This window comes from Pelmatolapia mariae, linkage group LG10_11 (assembly GCF_036321145.2).
Source record: "Pelmatolapia mariae isolate MD_Pm_ZW linkage group LG10_11, Pm_UMD_F_2, whole genome shotgun sequence".
NCBI classification, from domain to species: Eukaryota; Metazoa; Chordata; class Actinopteri; order Cichliformes; family Cichlidae; genus Pelmatolapia; species Pelmatolapia mariae.
The window spans coordinates 59,263,253-59,283,706 of NC_086236.1; the positions used below are offsets into that span (position 1 = coordinate 59,263,253).

Here is a 20,454-nt window from a genome sequence, read left to right on the forward strand (position 1 = left end):
CCACTCTAACCGAGGAACTGAGAGAAAGTGCTGAAATGCACCGTGTTTACAATCTGTCGAGGACACTTGAAGGTTATTTGTAGAAAATGTCTGAGTAGACGCAAGGCGCTTGTGTGTTCTTGTGCATTTGAGCGGCATTCTGTAACATACTTCATATCAACAAAGTAAAAAGTAATGAATAATTCTTAGGTGGTGCTGGAGGATTAGTTTAGTATTTTGGGAACTGCTCTGTGCTGCTTTTTGGCAGAGAGTTAGACGAAGAGATCGATACTAGAAACTGTAGCCAGCAGCCAGTTAGTTTAGCTTAACACAAAGACAGAAAACAGAGAGCACATCAAGCTCGGCTCTCTCCAAAAGTAACAAAATCTCCCTACCAACATTTCTACAGCTCACAATTTTTTTTCTTAAAGTCATACAAAAACAACAGTGAAGTACTTTTTCCCTGAGCTAGAACCAGTAACTTAAGGCAAAAAAGAAAAAGAAGGTATTGATATCATACTCTGCTCCAGAAAGCAACAAAGCATTTTCCCAGAAAACGGTGTCTGTTGGATCTTGTTGCTGTTTGCATATGGGTGTGTTCATATTTGAGAGATGACATCACATGACTCTGGTGAATGTTGACACTGTATTTGAGTTGTGTTTGCACTGTGCAAGGTGTATGTGTGTGTGTGTGTGTGTGTGTGTGTGTGAGAGAGAGAGAGAGAGAGGCGTCATTCGGGGGTTGAGTTCAGGCGAATGGGACTGTGTGTCACATGGGAGGGGTCAGGTACGGCTGCAGTGGTCACTCCCATCTTCTTAAGGCTGCGCTCATCTGTCACAGAGATGGAGCGAGAAAACACAGGACGAGGGACGACCCCTGAATCTGAGACACACAGATACATCCACTTTTACATGCGGCAAGAAAGAAGTTAAAGAGAGGAAAAAAAATCAGAAGGAAAAAGGGAAAACTGTGAGCGTATTTAGGATCTTAAATTTCTGCTACTTGAATCTCCCCTGCCGTCATTCAGCTCACACACTTGCCTTTTCATTCAATTGACTAGAGTAAATGACATCAGTTTACTTTTATTACACCAGATGAATGAAATGAAAACAATTCCTCAGTCTGTGCAGATCTGCATGCAGTGGCAGCTTTCAGCCTGTAGGGGGGCCACAGCAGTGGAGCAGGCTGCAGCAGGTTGAGCAATGACTGCAGATTTGTTGCAGCTTGATGTGTCTCATCATAACGCACAGAGGGAGAGAAGGAGAGAGAGCGCAGGCAGCAAGATGCTACAGGCCATATTGGGAATTTTACCTTTGATATCTCCCACAGCCAACTGAGGTTCACCAGACTAACCAGCAGGTGGCAGGTTGACCCCACACACACACACATACACAATACACACACATTCACACGTACCCACACCATATGCCCAGACACATACCCCCACCAGGTCTGACATTTGCAGCTAAGTGCTGCAATGGTCGGTTATTTATGTTGAGAGGGCTCGTGATGGTGAGAGTTCAGCAGGTGGCTGCATTACACTGTTTATCAGACAGACGCAGTGGCATTATCACTTCATGAGCCTTCCTACCCACCACCCCCCCGCCCCGAACCTCGCACACACACACACACACACACACACAGGCACACACTACATCTGTCTTTCTGTCGTCCTTTTCTGGGCATACACCCTCTGTCTCTCCCTCCTCACTGCTCCTTGTGTTGTGAAATGCCTCCTGACTGCTCTTCCTTTCCCATTTTTTTCCCACAGATGTACTCCAGCCATCTGGGTACTTGTAGGGCACAGCGAAGGCACTAGTGGTGCAACCAATATCTATTCAAGCATGCCAGTATTACATGGTTATTTATTCATAGTGTTTGCAGTTTGTTGACAGCATCTAATAACGTACCAGGCTATAAAAAAATACCTGAAAACAGCCTCTGTACATCTCTTGCTTATTACGGTGTGAAATTAATAATTGTAGAGCACAAATATACATTTCAAACTTCCTTTTTTTCACTTACATCTATTCCTCCATCTCCACTCCTCTCATATCTACCTCTATTATTCCCCCCCCCGCCTTCTCATCTCTCCTCCTCTGTGGTATTTCAGTACAGTGCAGGTCAGATGCTGAGAACTCACCTGTGCTGTTCTGGCTGCATTTGACTTTGCTGTTGGTCTTCTCTTGCATCGTCCGCTCGTACTCTCTCACCTCCTCCAAACAGAGCCCTGTGGGGAAAACAGTGCATAAACACAGGCGTGCATTGAAACAGAGTGGAAGATACATATTTAATTTAACAGGCTGTAGATCGAGGGTAAAACAACAGCAAAGTACAAGTACAAGTGCGCTGCTCAGAATAGATTATCTCGTATCTGTAAAATATAAAATTTAGCAGTTTACTGTAATCTTGACCCACCGTGCCATTCGTCTGTCCATGCCACTGCCTGCCGATGGCCAACCAGGAGAATGTCTCGTATGTTCTGCAATTACACAGAAAACAAAAACCTGTTATGGGAAGGAAATGTAATTAAAAAGCTACAGCTGTTGTGTGTAGTCGTGTGTGAAATGCTGCTTTTAGAATGATTTTACAGCAGATCAGTGTCAAAATCACGACAGTGCCTTTGTGTAATTAATTCAAACATATGAGATTACGGCTGAGATAAATGAGGATTTATTTAATAAGGAGGCTGGGGCGGGTGGATGTGGCTCTGGTTGTAGAGGTTGTTGCTCAATCGTGGTTGGTGGCTCAGTCGCTGGACCTTTTATGTGCCAAAGTGTCCTTGGGCACAACACTGAACCTTAAGTCGCTTCCAGTGGCTGGCCATCTTCCACAGCAGATCCCCTGGCATTGTTGTGTGTGAATAAAAGTGGTCTATCATGCCTAGCTAAGGACTCATTTAAATATTAGTTGCTCATTGATTGTATTGAATTTTTTTGGATTCATCAACAGTTTGCAAGTAGTTGCAGCGACCAACTTCTGCAACCTTTGGGTGACCAAATGCTAGAAGTAGCTGCTTGCAACCACTTTTAATCGCTCAGGTGATTGCTCAGGATCTTGTTTCCAAACAATCGCAGTCCGAATCAGAGCAACTACGACCTCTCTAATCGTGAAGGTTTGCAAAGGAATGAACACAGATGGATTGCCAACCTCGTTGCAATCAACCTAACTTAGTCCTCTGCAATAAGTGCACCTCGTCTGTGATGCATTTCTTTGCGCCAGGGGACTCAATTCTGATTACATTGCTACATAAAAGCGAGGTTGCAGAGCACCTATGTCATTTTGATCTTAAATCACTGTCATCGCAGCAAGTATGCGACCGTTTTTGGAGGAGTTTTTTGTTTTTTTTGTCCCAAAATCTATGAGGCTTTTGCTCTTGATGGAAGTAGTTAATGTTAATGTATGTTATTGGGAATTTTTGTGTATGTAGACAATCAATTTTTGTTTGGTAATGCTGTTCTGCCTAGTGTGACTGTAGCATGAGGTTAAAAGACTATGAGTATAGCGCATTTACTATTAGTTTCATCTGTTTTGCTCGGCTTTTTAAAAAAACTAGAGCCACAATCCAAACACTCTTGCTCCTCACTGACAGCGTTGGGGTGGGTTAAAAGGCATTATTGCTAGTTTAGCTGCTGGTGCTTCTGTTTTCTTTTCACGCTTCATTGCTTTGCCTCATTGCAGAGGATAAATGTTGTGAAAGTGTTTTTTTTTTTCTTCCCACCAGCTGTACAACTTCTTCCGCTAACTTCCAACTATGCTTTGTTAAAAGTGGAAAAACAGATGTTTTCTTACCATTTTGTTTAATATAATACAGCTCAGAGGTCATTTGACGCCAGCAGCCTTCTTGCCGTTAATGCTGGTAATTATGCTAATGTCTTAAAATTTATGTGGTAGTGATTTATTTGTGTCACAATGCAACACATGGCACATTCATATAATAAATGACCGAATGGCATTGAAGAAGATTGTGATGTCTCCTCGACCCAGTCACGTTACAATAGCAAAGGAATGAACATAAAGGGAAAGAGTCCGATCTTACTCGATGTATGAACTCCTCTGTCCTGGTCTGGAAGCCGTAGACCTCAAAGCTGCACTCCACCCTCTTATAGGAGCACATGACAGGTTTGTGGCTGTCCCTCCAGCCCTTCTCCAGAGGTCCTCGTCCAGTTTTACTTGACTGCCACAGACTCAGGTCCTGTACAGAGTAAACAGTGTGATATAAAAGCTGTGTCTGCAGAAACTGTGACAATATCTGTGTGTGGAGGTGCCAGCAGCATGTTGCACAACACATCGCACAAGAGGAGTGTGATAACACACATTATGAATCTGATGAAAGTATGATGGGCAAGTGTTTGTGTTTGTGATCTTTTATTTCACCTTGTCACTTAATATAATTGATTGGTGTGCTTGTGTAGCATGCACATGTAAAGACGTGTTAAACCTTGGAGGAGAGACAATGAAAATAAGCAGTGATGCAGAGGTGTTTGTGTGGGGTGTGTGTAACTGATTTATTTAGAGGCAGAAACAAAAGGCAGTAAAGTTAAAAAAAAAAGGGTATGTGTTTTTGTCTTAGTGGATCATTGTTTGTATATTAAGCACTATGCATTATGAGCCATTATCACTTAAAAGAACAAACAACAAACCCCCACTAGTTTAAGTAATCAACAATCTGATCAATGCAAAATGCAAATAATAAAATGACACATCAAGTTAAAGAAAATTTTAGACTGTTCCACAGCAGGAAACAAGCATGTAGATCATTTGTATGAGCTGTTGTTCTGATCTATAGCTGTGGGTTTAAGTGGATCAACCTATAGCGGTCATATGAAGAAATGCATGCAGAATGCATTTTTTAGATAAGGCATGTCTTGGCACATAGAAACAGAGTTTCATATCACCTCTTTAGTGTTGCTTCAAATGATTTATCTTTTCTATCACTGTTATCAAGTCTCTTTGTTGAAACATGTGAAAAATTCTCCCCACCTGAGACTCAAACTTCAGTCACTAAAGTGTTTTATTTGCCTCTTTGCGTAAAGTTTCTTGGCTTTGAAAGTAGAAATGCCCATATATGTTGATTCCTCCAGGAAAACTAATATGATTTTTGGGTGGAGTTTTTCAGTTAGTTGCATGCTTGCCATTAATTAAAAATGATGTAATTCATATTTATTGAGAAGGGCAAACATAAATGGAAATACAGGATCGACCTGCTTCTTGTTCTGTTTTCTGTCAAGATGATCCCACGCTTCTTCAGTAATGTTGAGGTCCGGGCAGGAGGCCAATCGATGAACAATAGTGTTTAATTGTTGTTGTTTTTTTTAATTCAGGTATGCTTCAACTGCATTGGCAGTGTGTTTGAGATCACTGAAGTCAGACACATTATGGATGGTACTACATGGTGGATTAAGATCTGATGGGACTTATCATCGTTCACAGTTCCATCAGTTTTGATAAGATGCCCAACACCACTGACTGAAATGCAGCCTATACCATGACAGCGCCTTCACCGTGTTTTACAGATGGCTGACACCGACCTCTCTCCTAATCTGCTTCGTACATATCAACGACAGTTTGATCCAAATTTGGATTCATCATTCCATCAGACCTGTTGCCACTGATTTTGGAATACCTCAGCCTTTTCTCTCTGTTTTCACTTCACACAAAATATTATTTCATGCCTGTCAAACTGTGATGTCTTTGGTATTTTTCATGGATTCAACTAAAGAAATGAGACCAAATTGACAGACTGCTAGTAACAAAGTGCCTAAAGATGCAATTTAAAACCGGTTCTTTGCTAAACTGTCTATTATGTGTAGACACAACACTGATTCATTCCTCGAGGTTGGTGCCTTTTTATGCTTGAATGATTCATAGTTCAGTGTTAAATGGTTGAAGAGAAAAAATTCCTCTGAAAATGGTCATGTACAAGGACTGGACTGAGAATTAGTGAAAAAGCAGCCAAAATCCAAAGCAAAGTTAGTGGGTATATGTTTGAATTAAGTAAGCTTACAGTTTGGCTACTTGTCATTAAACCAAGTCTCCTATTTATTTTTTCACAAAATGCTGAACTATTCTTAGAAAGCTAACACATAGTTTTCAATTTGGAAGAGAAAGAAAATCAGAAAAACAACTTTTTTTTTGTTCAGTCATTTGTTTGCACCTCTGTGAAGCATATGTCCATGTTTGTGTGTTTTTTGCCAGTGCAGTGAGTACCTCTGATTCTTTGTAGTGCTTTTCAGGGATGGGGTCACTCAGGATATCCAGGAAACACACATTCTCTGCTGGGGTTGGCTTGTCCCCAAACACCTACATCCAAACAGATGGGGGAGGTCACACAGTTAAATGACAGCAGACGCACATACACCCACCCATAGTCTCACACACGTACAGTCACTCACTCGGCATAGAGCGGGACTAAGAGAAGATGAGTAACAGTGTAGAAAACGGAGGTCACACACCATAACACCCCTCACTATATCCCACCCGGAGGCCCTTGGAGCAAATCACACTGGCACAAACAGAGGAGAGAACAGATAGAGAGCAGAGGCGGGGGATGAGGGGAAAAAAACAAGGACATATGAGGGATATTAAAAGAGAGGGGGGGAAAAGTTATGAGAACCACATACACTTTTCCTTGAGAGAATGGAAGAAACATGGAGAGAGAGGGAGAAAGAGACGAGACTGCACTTTTATCTGACCTTGTTTAAAATTTGCTCTAATGCCCCACTGGAGTTGTTCATTTCACAGCTGAAAACTAACAAATAAGAAAAACCTGGGGTAAAATAATAGCCCGCTACGCTCCTGTGGTGTTGTTGTTAGTCTGTGTCTTCACAAGGTCTTGCTCCCTTTTATGGAATGTGTTGTGTTAGCTGCGTGTTTGGTGTTGCCATCTACAAGTTGCTTAGGGCTTTCTCATGGTGTCGTAACGATTGTCAATTGAATTGTATAAACACCATAACTGTTATAAGGACATGCAAGAAAAACTACCATCTATTCATATATACGAGGCCCTGAAAGCTTAAAATTTGGGGGATTTTTTTTAAAAAACAGGGAAAAAAATAAGTGTTCAGCGAAAAGGTTCTGGCTCCAAAACGCCTGGTTGGAGGGCCTTCTGTGTATTTTCTTTAGGTGGTCTTTAGGTGGCATGTTAGGCTAAATCAGGTGTGGCTGTTAGCCAAGGTGTTGTCTTCTTCTTTCCTTGTGATTGATTGACAGCCTGTCCAGGGTGGACCCTGCCTCTTGCTCACTGTCATCTGGAATAGGCTCCAAACTCCAGAAAATGAATGGATGCGGTCCAAATTGGTATTTTGTTAGCTCAAATTGTATGCACTGCTTTGTAAAAGGATCGTATTTTATAATCTCTCCACATCCTTTGTATGTAAAGCCTGATTTGTAAAGCATACACTTAGGCGGGTGAATAAGTGCAGCTGAGTAAAAAGTATGATATTTCCCTTGGAAATGTGGAAGTACACTAACAGCAGGGGTTAAAGTGAGCGGGAACGATCTGGAGTAAATAAGTAAATAAGTCTGATTGGCAGTTTCATACATAATAAAGTCCAGCAAGCTCATTTTCCGGGTGCTGCAGCCTGGCGTTCCTTCCAGCTGCGGCCATGGAGCTACTCAGTCAAGAAATAAGAAAGTAATGTCACCCCACGATCCCGCCTCCTCACTCAGCATCCTTTCTTTCCATTCTCATTCCTGCCCTCCCTGCATGCGTGCACATGTTGATAGTGTTAGGTTCACGACACTTAAATCTAAGTGTCTTCAACACCTCGGTAACACTAGACAAGTGTAGCAGGCGTAAAAGGAGTTGCTTTTTTCCCCAAAGCAGCAGATCATTTCAAATGCAGCCTTTCAAATGGGGCTCAACAAATATGACCAAACACACAAGCTGTTTTCAATATGCAGCCTGGCCATCTGTCTTACTCGCTACCGGGAGAGTATCTGTATTTTGCAGTTAGAAAGAGTGGCAGAAAGAGAAAGTGTCAAATTATTTCTAGGATAAAATCTGCTCAGCAAATGAATTTGAACTGGAATAAATTTAATGCTCGCATAAATGGTTCCTTTCATTCAGTTCTTTTAGTCAGGCTGTGGGTATTTAGACTACGTGATGTGTAGTTAAAGTTATCTGACTAATGATATTTAGAAATGATAATAAATGAAATGGTAATTGTTTTTGTGTTATTCAGAGGCTGTGTGAGAATACAAACGAGTTCAGGCTCGTGCACTGAGAGCTGTACTGAGTTGGTATGTTTACTGTTACAACAGTTAGGTCAGGTCAGTAGTCCTCAAACTGTGGGGCAGAGTTTGCAATAGTGGCGTAGAGGACGAGGAAAAATATGGAGAGAAGCTGACTTAAATAAATAGAATTTAAAATAAATAAACGTATTTTTGTTTCTGAAGCTGGGCATGCTAGACAAACTTTCAGAATCATTGGTTTAGGATGGCATTTGACTGTTCACATTTCCTTCTAGACAACATATCTAAGAGTTGCTCCACATGTAATGGATTAATCCCAGAGTAACTGAAGCACTATGAAAGGAAGATGCTAAAGTAATGTAAATACTTAAACTTTATACTACCATAAACAGCATAAAACATGGATGTAGCTTCAAGGTCGGAAAAATTAAGCCAACACTTTAAGTGCCTCAACCATGCGTCCTATCTGAAGGCCACTAGATGATGATAGCTGTGGTTTTAAAAAAGGACTTCCAGTCCTTTAGAAGTCAATACGAAGACAGCTTCTCTAAACACTTTTCTGCTGAATTCAAGGGTTCGGCCTCTCATTCTCGGTTATATTATATAAAAAAAGGAGGAGGTGGTTTAACAGGCAGACCCCGCCCCTCCTCGTCACATCTGTCTGTTGCAAGATGGCAACAGTGGAAACGCTCATGTTGAGGCTTCAAAGTGAGACACCCGAAAACAGTGGGTGATGTCAGGGTAGCTACATCCGTCTCTTATGCTGTCTGTAGTGGTTAAAAAAGGGGAAATATTTCAATGAGAAGGTGGTAGAGACCAAAAACTGAGCAAAACTGAGTGATTATTTGATCACATACACCAGTTAGCCATGCAGCGACACGACTAATTGGCTGACAGTGTTGCTCTGTAACCTTTGATGTGTAAATAAACAGCTGTTTGCTAACAAATTACCAACTTAAAAGATTAAGACATCTCAATTTGTTCCCCCCAAATGTATAAAACACATGTCAGTGTGCGTGTATGTGGCTGACACTCAAACAGCAATGGGACTGTTTGGAGTAAACTCGTGTAACCCTGAAACTACATGACATAAAACTAGATTCACTGGATACACAGCCCAAGAAACAACTCTTGGATCTATGCATTTTTTGTTTTGTTTTTTTTGTTCTCCTGTCTTGACTTTTCTCAATTACACCAGGCAAACACAAGTGCCAGACAGAGCTGCAATTGCTGGTGACTTTCTGTCTGTGTGTGTCTTTGCGTGCCTTGGACAAAATGCATCGTGGCAGCCATGATCAGCACACTGCATGTCTGGTTAATAGATCTGCCAATACTGCATTTCGTGCCTTGCTTGTTTTCCTTGTAATGGGCGCATCAATTTGATGAACATTTTTGTAGTGCTGCAGAGAAAATTGCAATTTCTCTCCAGACCCTTGTCGTTCTCCTCCCTCTCGTCTCTAATCACTCTATTTTTCTCACCTCCCACAACCCCCTTCTTACGATACTCACGTTATCGTTATCACCGTTGTTGTTCTCAAATCTTGTCTCAATACGGATGCTGAACTTGGGGAGGAATGATACCTACAGGGTGACAAAGAGGAAAAATGGGGGGTGGAGGGTTGAGGGGCAGAGATAGTGTGAAAGCAGGCTGCAGATTAGATCCTCTGATACTGGAAAGAGATGAGCTCTGTTGCATTCATGTACAGTAAATGATGTGTGAGAATACTTACTGAGTACTCTGCAGCACCGGGGACATTCAATATAGATGGGGAGAAAACAGCATAAGTAACTCGTATGCTTGAACATGAAATTGCGCCCACACACATGCAATTTACCACAAGGGAATACATGCATACATAGTTATGAATATTTGATGGCACTTGAAAAAGCATCTGTTTTCAGTAAGCAAGCTTTGTATAATGTATTGAGGTTAAAATAACTCTGTGTTTAACACAAAGAAAGGCAAACACGCACCTGTGATGGTGTATGGGTAGAAGTTCCAGGCCTTCTCCGTAACGTAGAAAAATCGAGGGACGAATGCTTTTACCCAAGATGGCAGTTTACTGAAAGCAAAGAAAGAAGGATCACCGTGGCAGAGTGTAAGAGCAGGAGAGATTATGAAGGGAGAGACGGAGAGATCCTGAGTGGGTCTTGTGCCGTTTATAGCCAGATTACCTGTAGGCTACTCTCACCACAGCATTCATTTGTATGACTCATTCTCAATTACACCTGTGGTGATGAACTGTTACTGTAGCTCCTAGGTCCCATGTCAGAACATGATTGAAGTAGAATACAGTGTGTGTGTGTGTGTGTGTGTGTGTGTGTGTGAGAAGAGAGAAAGAGCATGCGTGTGTTCTTACATATCTTTACTAATGAGGACCAAATGTCCCACAAGCACATAAAGATTAGAAAAATCCTCCACAGTGTGAACATGTCTTTACTTCTTTGAGAGTTTATTTTAGGATTAGGCCTTGGGTTTGTAGTGGTGATTGGAATAAGAGCTGAGGTTACATGAGGGTAATGAGTGAGGTTATTTCAGGGTTAGGAAGTGAATTTAGAGTTAAGAGATTTATGTTATATTTGAGACTGGGCTTTCATTATGAGCACAATTAACTGATGGGCTGTCAGCCTGAGCACAGAGAAAAGTACATGGACACAATACTCTCTCACAGAGCAGCATTATTAAACCTTTTTGCTCGTAGCAGTGCAAACACACTTAATCATGTAGGAAAAATCAACTCCTATTTAAGGTTTATAATCAGTGTGCAGCCTGTGGCTGGTTTATAACTCTTATCACTCACAGGGTGTGAAATACTCCGTTTTGTAAACAGACCAACAATTTCACCTCTGACTCATCATTTATGGGGCCGCTTGGTTTCACAATGAAGCACACTGGTTAACTGTATTTTCAGAATATAGTGTTAATATTAATGTGCTATTATACTGGGTATATTGCAACTGAAATTGCAGTCTCATGGCTCAGACACTCCAAGAGTAAAAGGACAAAACCTCAGTGTGACTAGAAACAAATCGGTTGCCCTTTGATTTGGTGACCATTTGCAAATAGCTGCAGTGAACACTTTGATTGGAGGCAGCTTGTCTCCAACCAACTGCAGTCCAACTCAGACTGCCTGCAGTCTTAGACAAATTGGATTAAGTTTGCAAAAATAGTTGCAGTTGAGTTTATAGTTGAGCTCTAAATGCAGACATGTTACCGACATGTTGCAATCAGTTTGAGTAAGTCTGCGCTGATGAGTGATCTGTGACACATTTTGTTGCCGTAAGGGACTTGACTCAAGTGACTGTCGACTGAATGTCCTGCAGCAACGTCACTTTTAGGGAGGAATTTCTGAATCTCTGTTTCACATCCCCAGAGTTGTGCAATATTAAGTACTTAGATGAACTATTTAATCTTAGATGAACTATTTAATCTACGTACTTAATATTAGTTTCTGTTCGACTGGATTTTCTGCGTATGTAGATAGCAGCAGATGCCAACAACTTTGCAGTTTTTTGGTAATTTATTAGTTATTTGCCGTATTGTAATGAGCAGATTCATTAAAATTAAAATTAATCTAAAATTAAAATGCCGAATAAAATGAGCAGATTCTCCTGGCTGATAAGCTTACTAACCGACCTTCTTATTTTTCAAACATGACCATGAATTACATCCCAGTGTTGTCTTGGCCAGTACTTGAAAGCATCGATGCCAGTGAGCACTGCAATGCCAGTAGCTTTGGATAAAATGGCAGCATGTGACACCCTGGCATGTCTGTATAGTTTTAAGTGGAGGAAAAAAACAGGGCAATACCATGCTAATAAATTATGGTATGAGAGTTGCCACAAATACATTGTAGCACTAGCTTGACATTTTGGGAAATGTCAGTTCTGCTTACCAAAAATGGGATGCTGGCAGCGTACATGCCCAGATCCAAGCCAATAGGCCAGGCATCTTACCCATTTAAAGTTTGAGAATATGTTTATATAATTTTGAGCTGACGACCCCTTATCATTCGCTTTACCAGATAAAAATGCAAAGCTTGAATGCCAACTATTCTCGAGCAATCATCATTGGGAGCCAGGTGCTTGGTGGTTCAATTAGTCTTTTCCCCATATATCCTGTTAGATGACAGATTTGCATGTGAAGACCACTGCAGGCCTCCGGTGGAGTTTCCTCTGGCTTTAGCCTGACCAAGCATCAGTTCTTTTGTGGTGAAGAGTTGTATGATAAGAAAAACACTCTCAGTATGTGTATAAAACATGAAGTGACACCCACCTAAAAAGATCAGAGTAAAAGACTGGATATGGTGGAAACAGTAAGTCTCATTCCATCCACAGGCAATAATCTTCACCTACGAGCACTAATTAACTCACTGTATCTGGTTTGCTGAATCAACACTGTTGTATAAAAACAGTAGATTTAGTTCTTATTGGAGGTTTTGCAGTCCAAAGTTTAAAAAAACAAAGAACTTGCATAACAGTCAACTGACATGACTACACTTTATGTTTGAGCTAAACACTGTATCATATAATAATTAAAAGTTTATTTCCCAAAATGTTACATAAATACTTCAATAAAGGTTTAAAATGTTCTGTTATGTACCCAAGACTACACTCTATAAACATTCATAGCATCTATATCCTGTAAAAATATGCATATTGACAAGTTACACATTAACACCTGTAGTCACAATAGCTATCGATGGCTTTCGCTTTATTCTGTAATTTTCTTTCCTGTTTTTATCTCTTTTTCCCCTACGTGTAAATAATATTTGTCTTATGTAAATATTGTCACTTCTTTCTTACAATAACAGAGTTCTGATAGACCACTTAGAAAAGCTTACCAGGGGTTAAACACATCCATTATTTGAGTGTAAGAACTTGGAGGTAATTATCTGTACTTTTTCTATGCGTGGTTATACTGTGACTAGACTCTGACTGCCAACAAACTTTGTCAACTCTACAAAGAAAATTTAATGAGAGGCTAAATCTTCCCACATACCCTGCAATTACCAGCACCGGGATGACGTGGACGAGTTATGCCCAGCTAGAGAACTTTACTTACGTAATCCAGTGTTTACTGACCTCACGGTACAGTAATATTTCCACTTATACCTCAGCATGTCTAGACAAAGGGTGTTTGGACTTTGTAAGCAGGCAGGTCGCAATGCACTCTGGGTGTTACTGTGTGTTTCATGTAACTTGGATTGCTGAGATGTGAAGCTTTACAGCGCAGCGATCAGAACACGGCAATCAGTTATTCTAATGGCCCGTCATGTGTACATCATTAGTGCAACAACACAATCAAAGAGTTTAATTGTACCTGCTGAGGTAGATTCGTTTCTCGGTCAGCTGTCCCGCTCCGTACTTGGGGTGATTATCTGGCTCATTCCTCACCACCTCCACCCCCTCTCCCCCACCACTCTGCTCACAGCTGTGCTTGCTGATCATGTACAACTGCCCAATCCTGTACTGGAGCCCGAGGAGAGGTTTAGGATGAGGTTTATGGCGGAGAGGACGGGGATGGCGTGAAGAGAAAAGAGAGAGAGAGAGAGAAATGTGGTGAGAAAATGGTAAGCACAAAGCAAAAATCTCCCTTGTCCTCCTCTTGCTAATCCTCAAGATGCCAATCCAAAGGGACACATTTAGAGTGCGGCCTTAGTTGAATTAACCAAGTGTTTGTTGATTGTGGTCATCCTTCGTTTAAACAGGGCACACAGGTCCTCACGTTCATTTACCATAAACATGTAGCCTTTGAAATAACTCACACATTTATGCTTCTTTTTTTTGCAAACAAACAAAATAAATATGAATTTGCTGTGAACTCAAAGTCATATCCAAATAACAGGCACTGCTGCTTGAATCAGTTCTCAGAGGTTTTGCAGCTATAGCCTCTCTCGTCTCTCGGTCTGGTACTGGAGTACGTTTTAATCCACTGCTTGTCATTTATCTGCCATTTTTAGTCGCTTTTTTACATTTAAATTACTTCAACATTTATTCTACACATACATTTGAACCATAATAAGGAACTGCATCTTTACTGCTGCATTTAACTAAATCGCAAAGTGCACATTCGATTTTACTCTTCACTCCTCTCTGTGTATCATTATCCAACTGTTGCTCGAGCAGCTGTAGTTGCTCTTCAGAAAAGTTGTATTCTTAATCTGAACTTTTGGGGAGTATTTTAAAGACTGGAATTGGCATTTAAGCTGAAGGAGGGCAGACCAAATTTCTCATGGAGCATAATAATGGATATGAGGACTTAAATAAGAAAAAAATCCATCCATAACAAATCAATAAAATGCAGGTCCCATTGAAGAAAATGTAATATCCATCTGCCACTAAGAGGAAGTAATGAGAATGATGGCAGAAAATCCTCCTGGCAGCAGGTTCAGCCCTGGTTGCTGAGTCCGGTTTTGTCTCGACAGGCACTTACTCAGGGCTGCTTAGGCACAGGCTTTGTATTTGCTCTTCATTTTTCAAATCTTAGCCACTTGCCGTGTATAAAGATTTCCCTAAAGTTCCATTTCAGATATCAAAAAATTAATTTGGCTAGTGAGAGTGATTGCCTGGTGTCTAAATTAGGGGAAGGGACTTTGTTCTCTGCTGCAGCCCCAGTTTGTGCACGCTGATGAGGGAGTATTTTGTGTTAGTTAGTCTAAAGAGGACAAGGCCTTTGGGCATCTGGAGTATCTCCTCGTTTAGCTAAGCCTGATACAATCAGTGTATTTAAAAAAAAAATCTCTCACAATAATTCTTTTCATTTCTTGCACTGCTGCTGCTGCTGTTGGTCGTTCTCATCTCTTTTCTCCCTAATCTTGTTTCTATTTGCATTTTTCTGTTTGCTGCAGTTGTAAATCACTTGGTAAACTTTTGTTTATAAAGTTATGAAAAAGCTGAGAAATTGTACCATAAAGCGCTTCGCTGTTCTGCTGTGACCACCATAATGCAATTCATTTTGTTGCCCTATATTGCTGTGGCACTAAAGCATTATTCTAATTAAAAGCAGAAACAGAGAAAGATTGGGAGGAAGAGAGAAAGAGGACGGCAGACATCAGATTGCCATCCTTCACTGTGCTCTGCTGACATCATGTGACACTCCTCCTTCTTGTTCCAATTACCGTGGAACGTCAACATTCAATATTTACTCCTTGGATATTCATGGGACTTAATTAATCATAGTGATGGGTGCTTTAACACCATCTTAAAGCCAGCAGACTACAGGACAGAAAGCTCCTCCCACACAGGTTGTGAATCTTTTCCCCCGTTTTAGGAAAAACAAGGAAGTGGAAAGTATCTTTCTTTCCTTAAATCACTACATACAGGTCGTTGTCAGCTCTTGGAATGTGTTTCCTCTTACTGTTTCGTTTTTACAGCCCAGGATTTGCTTTACAAGAAATGTCGTCAGACTAAGAATACAGTGCATTATCAGGACAATGACATGATTCATGATTGAAATATTTACCACTAAAAACACAGACAGCTTTTGTCTTTTATCATCAACTAGCAAAACACATCCCAAAAAACAACAATGACAATTAAGGGTGGAAAATTTGTGTTCAACGTTTCATAGTGGCGATATACACTTTATGCAGTTTATTAGATACACCTGTTTAACTGGTCCTTAAAACAAATATCGAATCAGCCAATCACATAAAAGCAACTCAGTGCATTTAGGAATGTAGAAATTGTCAAGACGAACATCAGAATGAGGAAAACAGGTGAAGCAAGTGACTTTGAATCTTGCATGGTTGTTGGTGCCAGTTGGGTTTTCCTGAACTGATGATCTACTGGGACTTTCCCCCATAGTGATCTGTAGGGTTTACAAGAAATGGCCCAGTGAAGAGCATCTCTCCTGCATATGAACGCACAACATGAACCTTGAAGCTGACGGGCTAGTTTCAGAATACCATTATATTGGCATACTATAGGCCCCTTTGTACCAACTGAGCATTGTTTTAATGTGGCAGCGTGCCCGACCTTGCTGATCCCTTTTGAGCACAGTTTATCTATCTTCTAATGCCTGCTTCCAGGAGGACAATGCACTATATTATTTTATTAGCCCTTTATTTATCCAGGTAAAAATCTCATTGAGATTAAAAATCTCATTTCCAAGAGAGACCTGGCACCATGGCAGCAAAAATCCAAAACACATGCGGCACATAATAACATAACATATCACAGAGCTGAGATCATCTCTCAGTGGTTTCTTGAACATGACACTCTACACAAATGACCTTCACAGTCATTGTCATGTGTTGGAAGGGGAGATTCTCATCATGAACGTGAGCCGACAAATCTGCAGGAACTGTGTGACGCTGTCATGTCAATGTGGACCCAAATCTGTTTTTCTGAGGCTTTTCTGAATCTATGCTATAAAGAATTAAGGTCATAATTCTTGGAGTTAAGGCAACAATTATCTGAATAACTACTTGACAGATTTTTTTTTCTTAAAAAAAAACCAAACACATTACCTCAACATGCACTTTGGTTTATACTGCATATGTGTCTGTAATTATTTGACCCTGACTCTCAGCTCTACACACAATTTCCTATGTACCCGGACCCAGTGTATGTGTACAAATGTCACATAAAATATTTTTATTTTATCTTTATCTTTATCTTCAAAGTTAAAAATGTCACATTGATTCATTGCTGTAAAGCAATAAACATACAATCTTCTGAGAAGTCTGAATATTTTTTATGGGGCACTGTATGTTCCTGTGACACTGCCTTTTACACACACACACCTCTGTGAGAGGTGTCTCTCAAATAAGGATACTATTTGTATTAAAAGTGCATTAATACTGTACTTCAGTGGAGTATTTGAGTAAATGTGCAAAAAAGTTACTTTCCACCATGAAGCCTTATCTAGTCTGTGCTCTCATACAGTGGTGCTAGGCAGCATAAGATTAACAGTACCCTAGTGTAAGGGCTTTGGTGAGGGAGAACCAGTGGGGAGGGGGGCAATCAGTTTTCATACACCCCTAAATGGTTGTAAAACCTCCCAGACCCAAATAGCAACAAACAAAATTATGATCGCTGTGAGCGTGAATCCTGTTTCCAGCATTTCATGAAAGATTATTTGTGGTTGAAAGCAGCAATGCTGAAAACACAGACAAAGGGCACGCTTGAGTGAGGCCTTCTTTTCTGTAGCGACTGAGAGCCATGAACAAGTTTGAACACTGCAGTTTCCTCCCTGCCAAGAGAATAACCAAGACCACAGAGACACAAAAGCCCGTGTTCCTCACTTTCAAATGAAGTTTTTTTTTTCAGATACAAGTTTGTTATTTAATTAGCCACAAAAGTGAGTGACAGTTTGCACACTGCAGAACTCCAATTTTCTTATTTATTACATCTCGTAGCGTGTGACGTTTCGTGCCCATCTGCTTTTCATCAGACAGCAGAAACACAGGTCAGCATGACTGTGACCGCTGGCAGTAATGTAATAATCAGACAGTGTCTTACATAGGACAAGCCTTCATACGTATTGCTTTGGCCTAAATCAGAAAAAATTTGGAAACAATCCCAGCAACAAATAGAATAAAAAAAATATACATCGTGTCTCAAGCAATATCTAACAATAAAATGACTGAAACAAATGGTTAGATTACAATTTGATTTCTTTAATTAACTAAATATAGATGGTGCAGTGCTCTGTGTATCCCTTCTGTTCTACAGCAAGTGTCTGGGTTAATTTGGCTGAATACTTTAATGGGGACATATAATTAAGAAGAGTTTGAGAACCATTGCTCCAAGTTATTTTTAGCATGTGCATGTGGAAGAAATAGAAAGTGAATCAACAACACAATCGACACACCTGCCTACCACCTGAGCCACTATCACCTGCCGCCTGTTTTTTTTCTTTGGCAAAAGCAACACAGAACATTCTTCGCCACGGTGCGGGTGTGCTGTGCATGTCGCACTTGAAAATCTGTTCACTTTAATAGTGGAGCAAAGGTTGCGGTCTGTTGCGTGGTTCCTATTATGATTTGATACCTCCTCAAATAAATTGCAGTTAAACTCACATTACACTTAAGCGAAAGAGGATTTGCTTCAAGCTTGAGTTCTGTGTGCCCTGTCCTGATACTGTAAATCCTATTTTGGACTGCTATTTGTCACTGTCATTGTTGTGGTAACAGGTAGAAGTAAGCCGGTTGGGGGTAGTGGAGACGACAAGGACATTTCTTTTTGAAGGGCACTTTAGCGCATAACAACCTCGTCCGCTCACCTTTTCCCTCTCCAGCGGGATCTCTTTGTTTTTCCACCCGCGGGCCAAATGCCTTTAAGTTGGGATCTTAACCAGTCTGACTAGTTTGAGCTTGGAGCGCTAAAGCAAATGTAGAACGTGTAGTGCTGTCCAGGTGTTGTATGCTTGACTCATCGCTCTATCCCAATGTGGAAAAAGCTCCCACAGGGCAGCTGCGGGAGGTCTCAGTGCTGTGTTGGCATTTTGTCTTATCAGTACGTTCACACCTTCACGATTACAAGTAAACAATAATAAAAAAAAGACCAAACAAAACATTGCCGCAGTTAAAATAACCCCCAAATTTTTGTTTTTCACTTTTAAGTGGTGGGAATTGTGTGTGTAAAAGCGTGGGAAAGACAAACACACTTACCTCATCCACAGTCAGTGGCATGCATATGCGGTACTCTTTCATCAACATGGTGCTGATACCGGGAGAAGTTTTTTTTGGGAAGTAAACAGTGGGATCGTGCTTGAGTCTGTCTATCTCAGCTGACTCGGTTGCATAGTAGACAAGCTCAGGCAGGCAGCACGCCACCACAGTGACCTCTTTTTTCTTTTTTTGGTGACGCTCTTCTTCTTTTGTTTTTGCTGATGTCAGTAAACCGTGGAGTTAAGTCCAGTGTTCTCTGTCAATGAGTGTCTGCAGTTTTCTTACTTTCCCTCCCTCGCTCACTCCTCAGAGCCTCGTCTCTCCCTTCTTGTTTCGCTTCCTCAATTTAATCTCCTGGACTTTTTTTTTTAAACTGCTGTCTCTCACTTTTTTCTCGCTACTCCCTCCTTTTCTTCCTCTTCTCAGCTGCACCTTCGCTTTGCTGTTTCTCTCTCGCTCTCTCTCTTTCTTAGTTTCTGTTTCTTTTCTTTCTGCTGCAGTGAAAAAATAGTAATTAGTGCTGAGGTAAGATGTAAACCTACTATCAACAGCTCTGCCTGTCCTTTCCCCTCTGTCCCTGTCTGTGCTTTGTTTAATTCCTCCTCGTGTGTAACCTTGCTGTCTGCTCGGTGCTCCTCCCTTTCAACTCAGCCACACTCCGCTGCTTTCAGTTTCTCACAAATTCCTTTGCGGCTTCCCTCCTTATCTTTTCTTTTTCCCTCTCCCTCCCCCTTCTCTTTCTCTCCCTCTCCCATAGTATCCACTCCCCGCCCACTATACTTTACCACCTCTTCACCTGCGTCACCCCCATCCTCCCCTCCCCTCCCTGCCTCAGATCCTTGTCTGTTCTTTCTTCTCTGTGGCCAAAACTGCTGTCAGCAATAACGCTCGCATCTTTCCATATCTGGCACCTGTGCTAGACCAAATTTGAAGCACATTCCTTAAACCCTTACCCCCAGCTTCCTCCACTCAGGTTATGACAGCACTCAGGTTATATGAATGGCCGACACAGAGGGGTAGCTAGACAGGGCCATTGGTTTAAGTATTACCAAAGCCATGAGAGCTTCCATTAAGCTCAGTGGCAGACCCGCTTACATTGTATTACCTCATGACCTTCAGCTGGGTTTAATTGAATCCGTGTTTAGTCACTGAATAGTGAAATCGAAGCAGTCATAATTTCTCGTCCGTGCCCATCCGTGACCCACAGCCTGCTCTCTTTTTAAATGAGCGAGAACTGACGGTGGTTGCCAAGTCCAACCCCAAAAAGAAATAAGAAAAGCGGGTGTTTTGTTTCTCGGGGTCAATCTGACAAGGGGCAAAACCAATAACCGGCTTCTAGATTCCTCCTCTCAGGTGGAATTCGCCTGCTTTTCTTAGTGTGCCCCGAGACAGGGCCGGAGTGGCTCTGTTCTCCACATGTCTTCGCTATCATCCGCTCTGCAGTGAAAGAGCAGTGAAAACAAATTCCTAGTGGGGTTCGCTCCTATCTTATCAGATCAGTGTTTAGAGAAGGGAAGCCACTTCAGAGAGCTAAGGTGTGCTTTGCTCATCTCTGCCTTGATTTTTTTATTTTTTTCCCCCCACATTCCACACAGAGCTCTGACAGCACATGCATTGCCACAGTTTAAAAGGATGATCGCTAGTGACAGATGTGTGCAT

At 41.3% G+C, this 20,454-nt stretch overlaps 1 protein-coding gene across 2 annotated transcripts; it reads right to left on the minus strand.

Annotated features, from left to right (window-relative positions):
* Positions 1-545: 545 nt before the first annotated feature.
* On the minus strand, positions 546-18,877 carry pitpnc1b (phosphatidylinositol transfer protein cytoplasmic 1b). Of its 2 annotated transcripts, none has more exons than XM_063487785.1 (10): positions 18,796-18,877; positions 13,500-13,648; positions 10,151-10,239; positions 9,907-9,914; positions 9,686-9,757; positions 6,191-6,283; positions 4,020-4,175; positions 2,399-2,462; positions 2,124-2,210; positions 546-856 (listed from the first exon to the last, which is right to left on the minus strand). In XM_063487785.1, exons 1-10 carry the CDS (start codon positions 18,841-18,843, stop codon positions 711-713), a joined length of 912 nt encoding a protein of 303 aa, XP_063343855.1. In that variant the 5' UTR covers positions 18,844-18,877; the 3' UTR covers positions 546-710. The 2 variants fall into 2 exon arrangements, with proteins under 2 accessions (XP_063343855.1, XP_063343854.1); XM_063487784.1 differs by having other exon boundaries at positions 546-862.
* Positions 18,878-20,454: the final 1,577 nt, after the last annotated feature.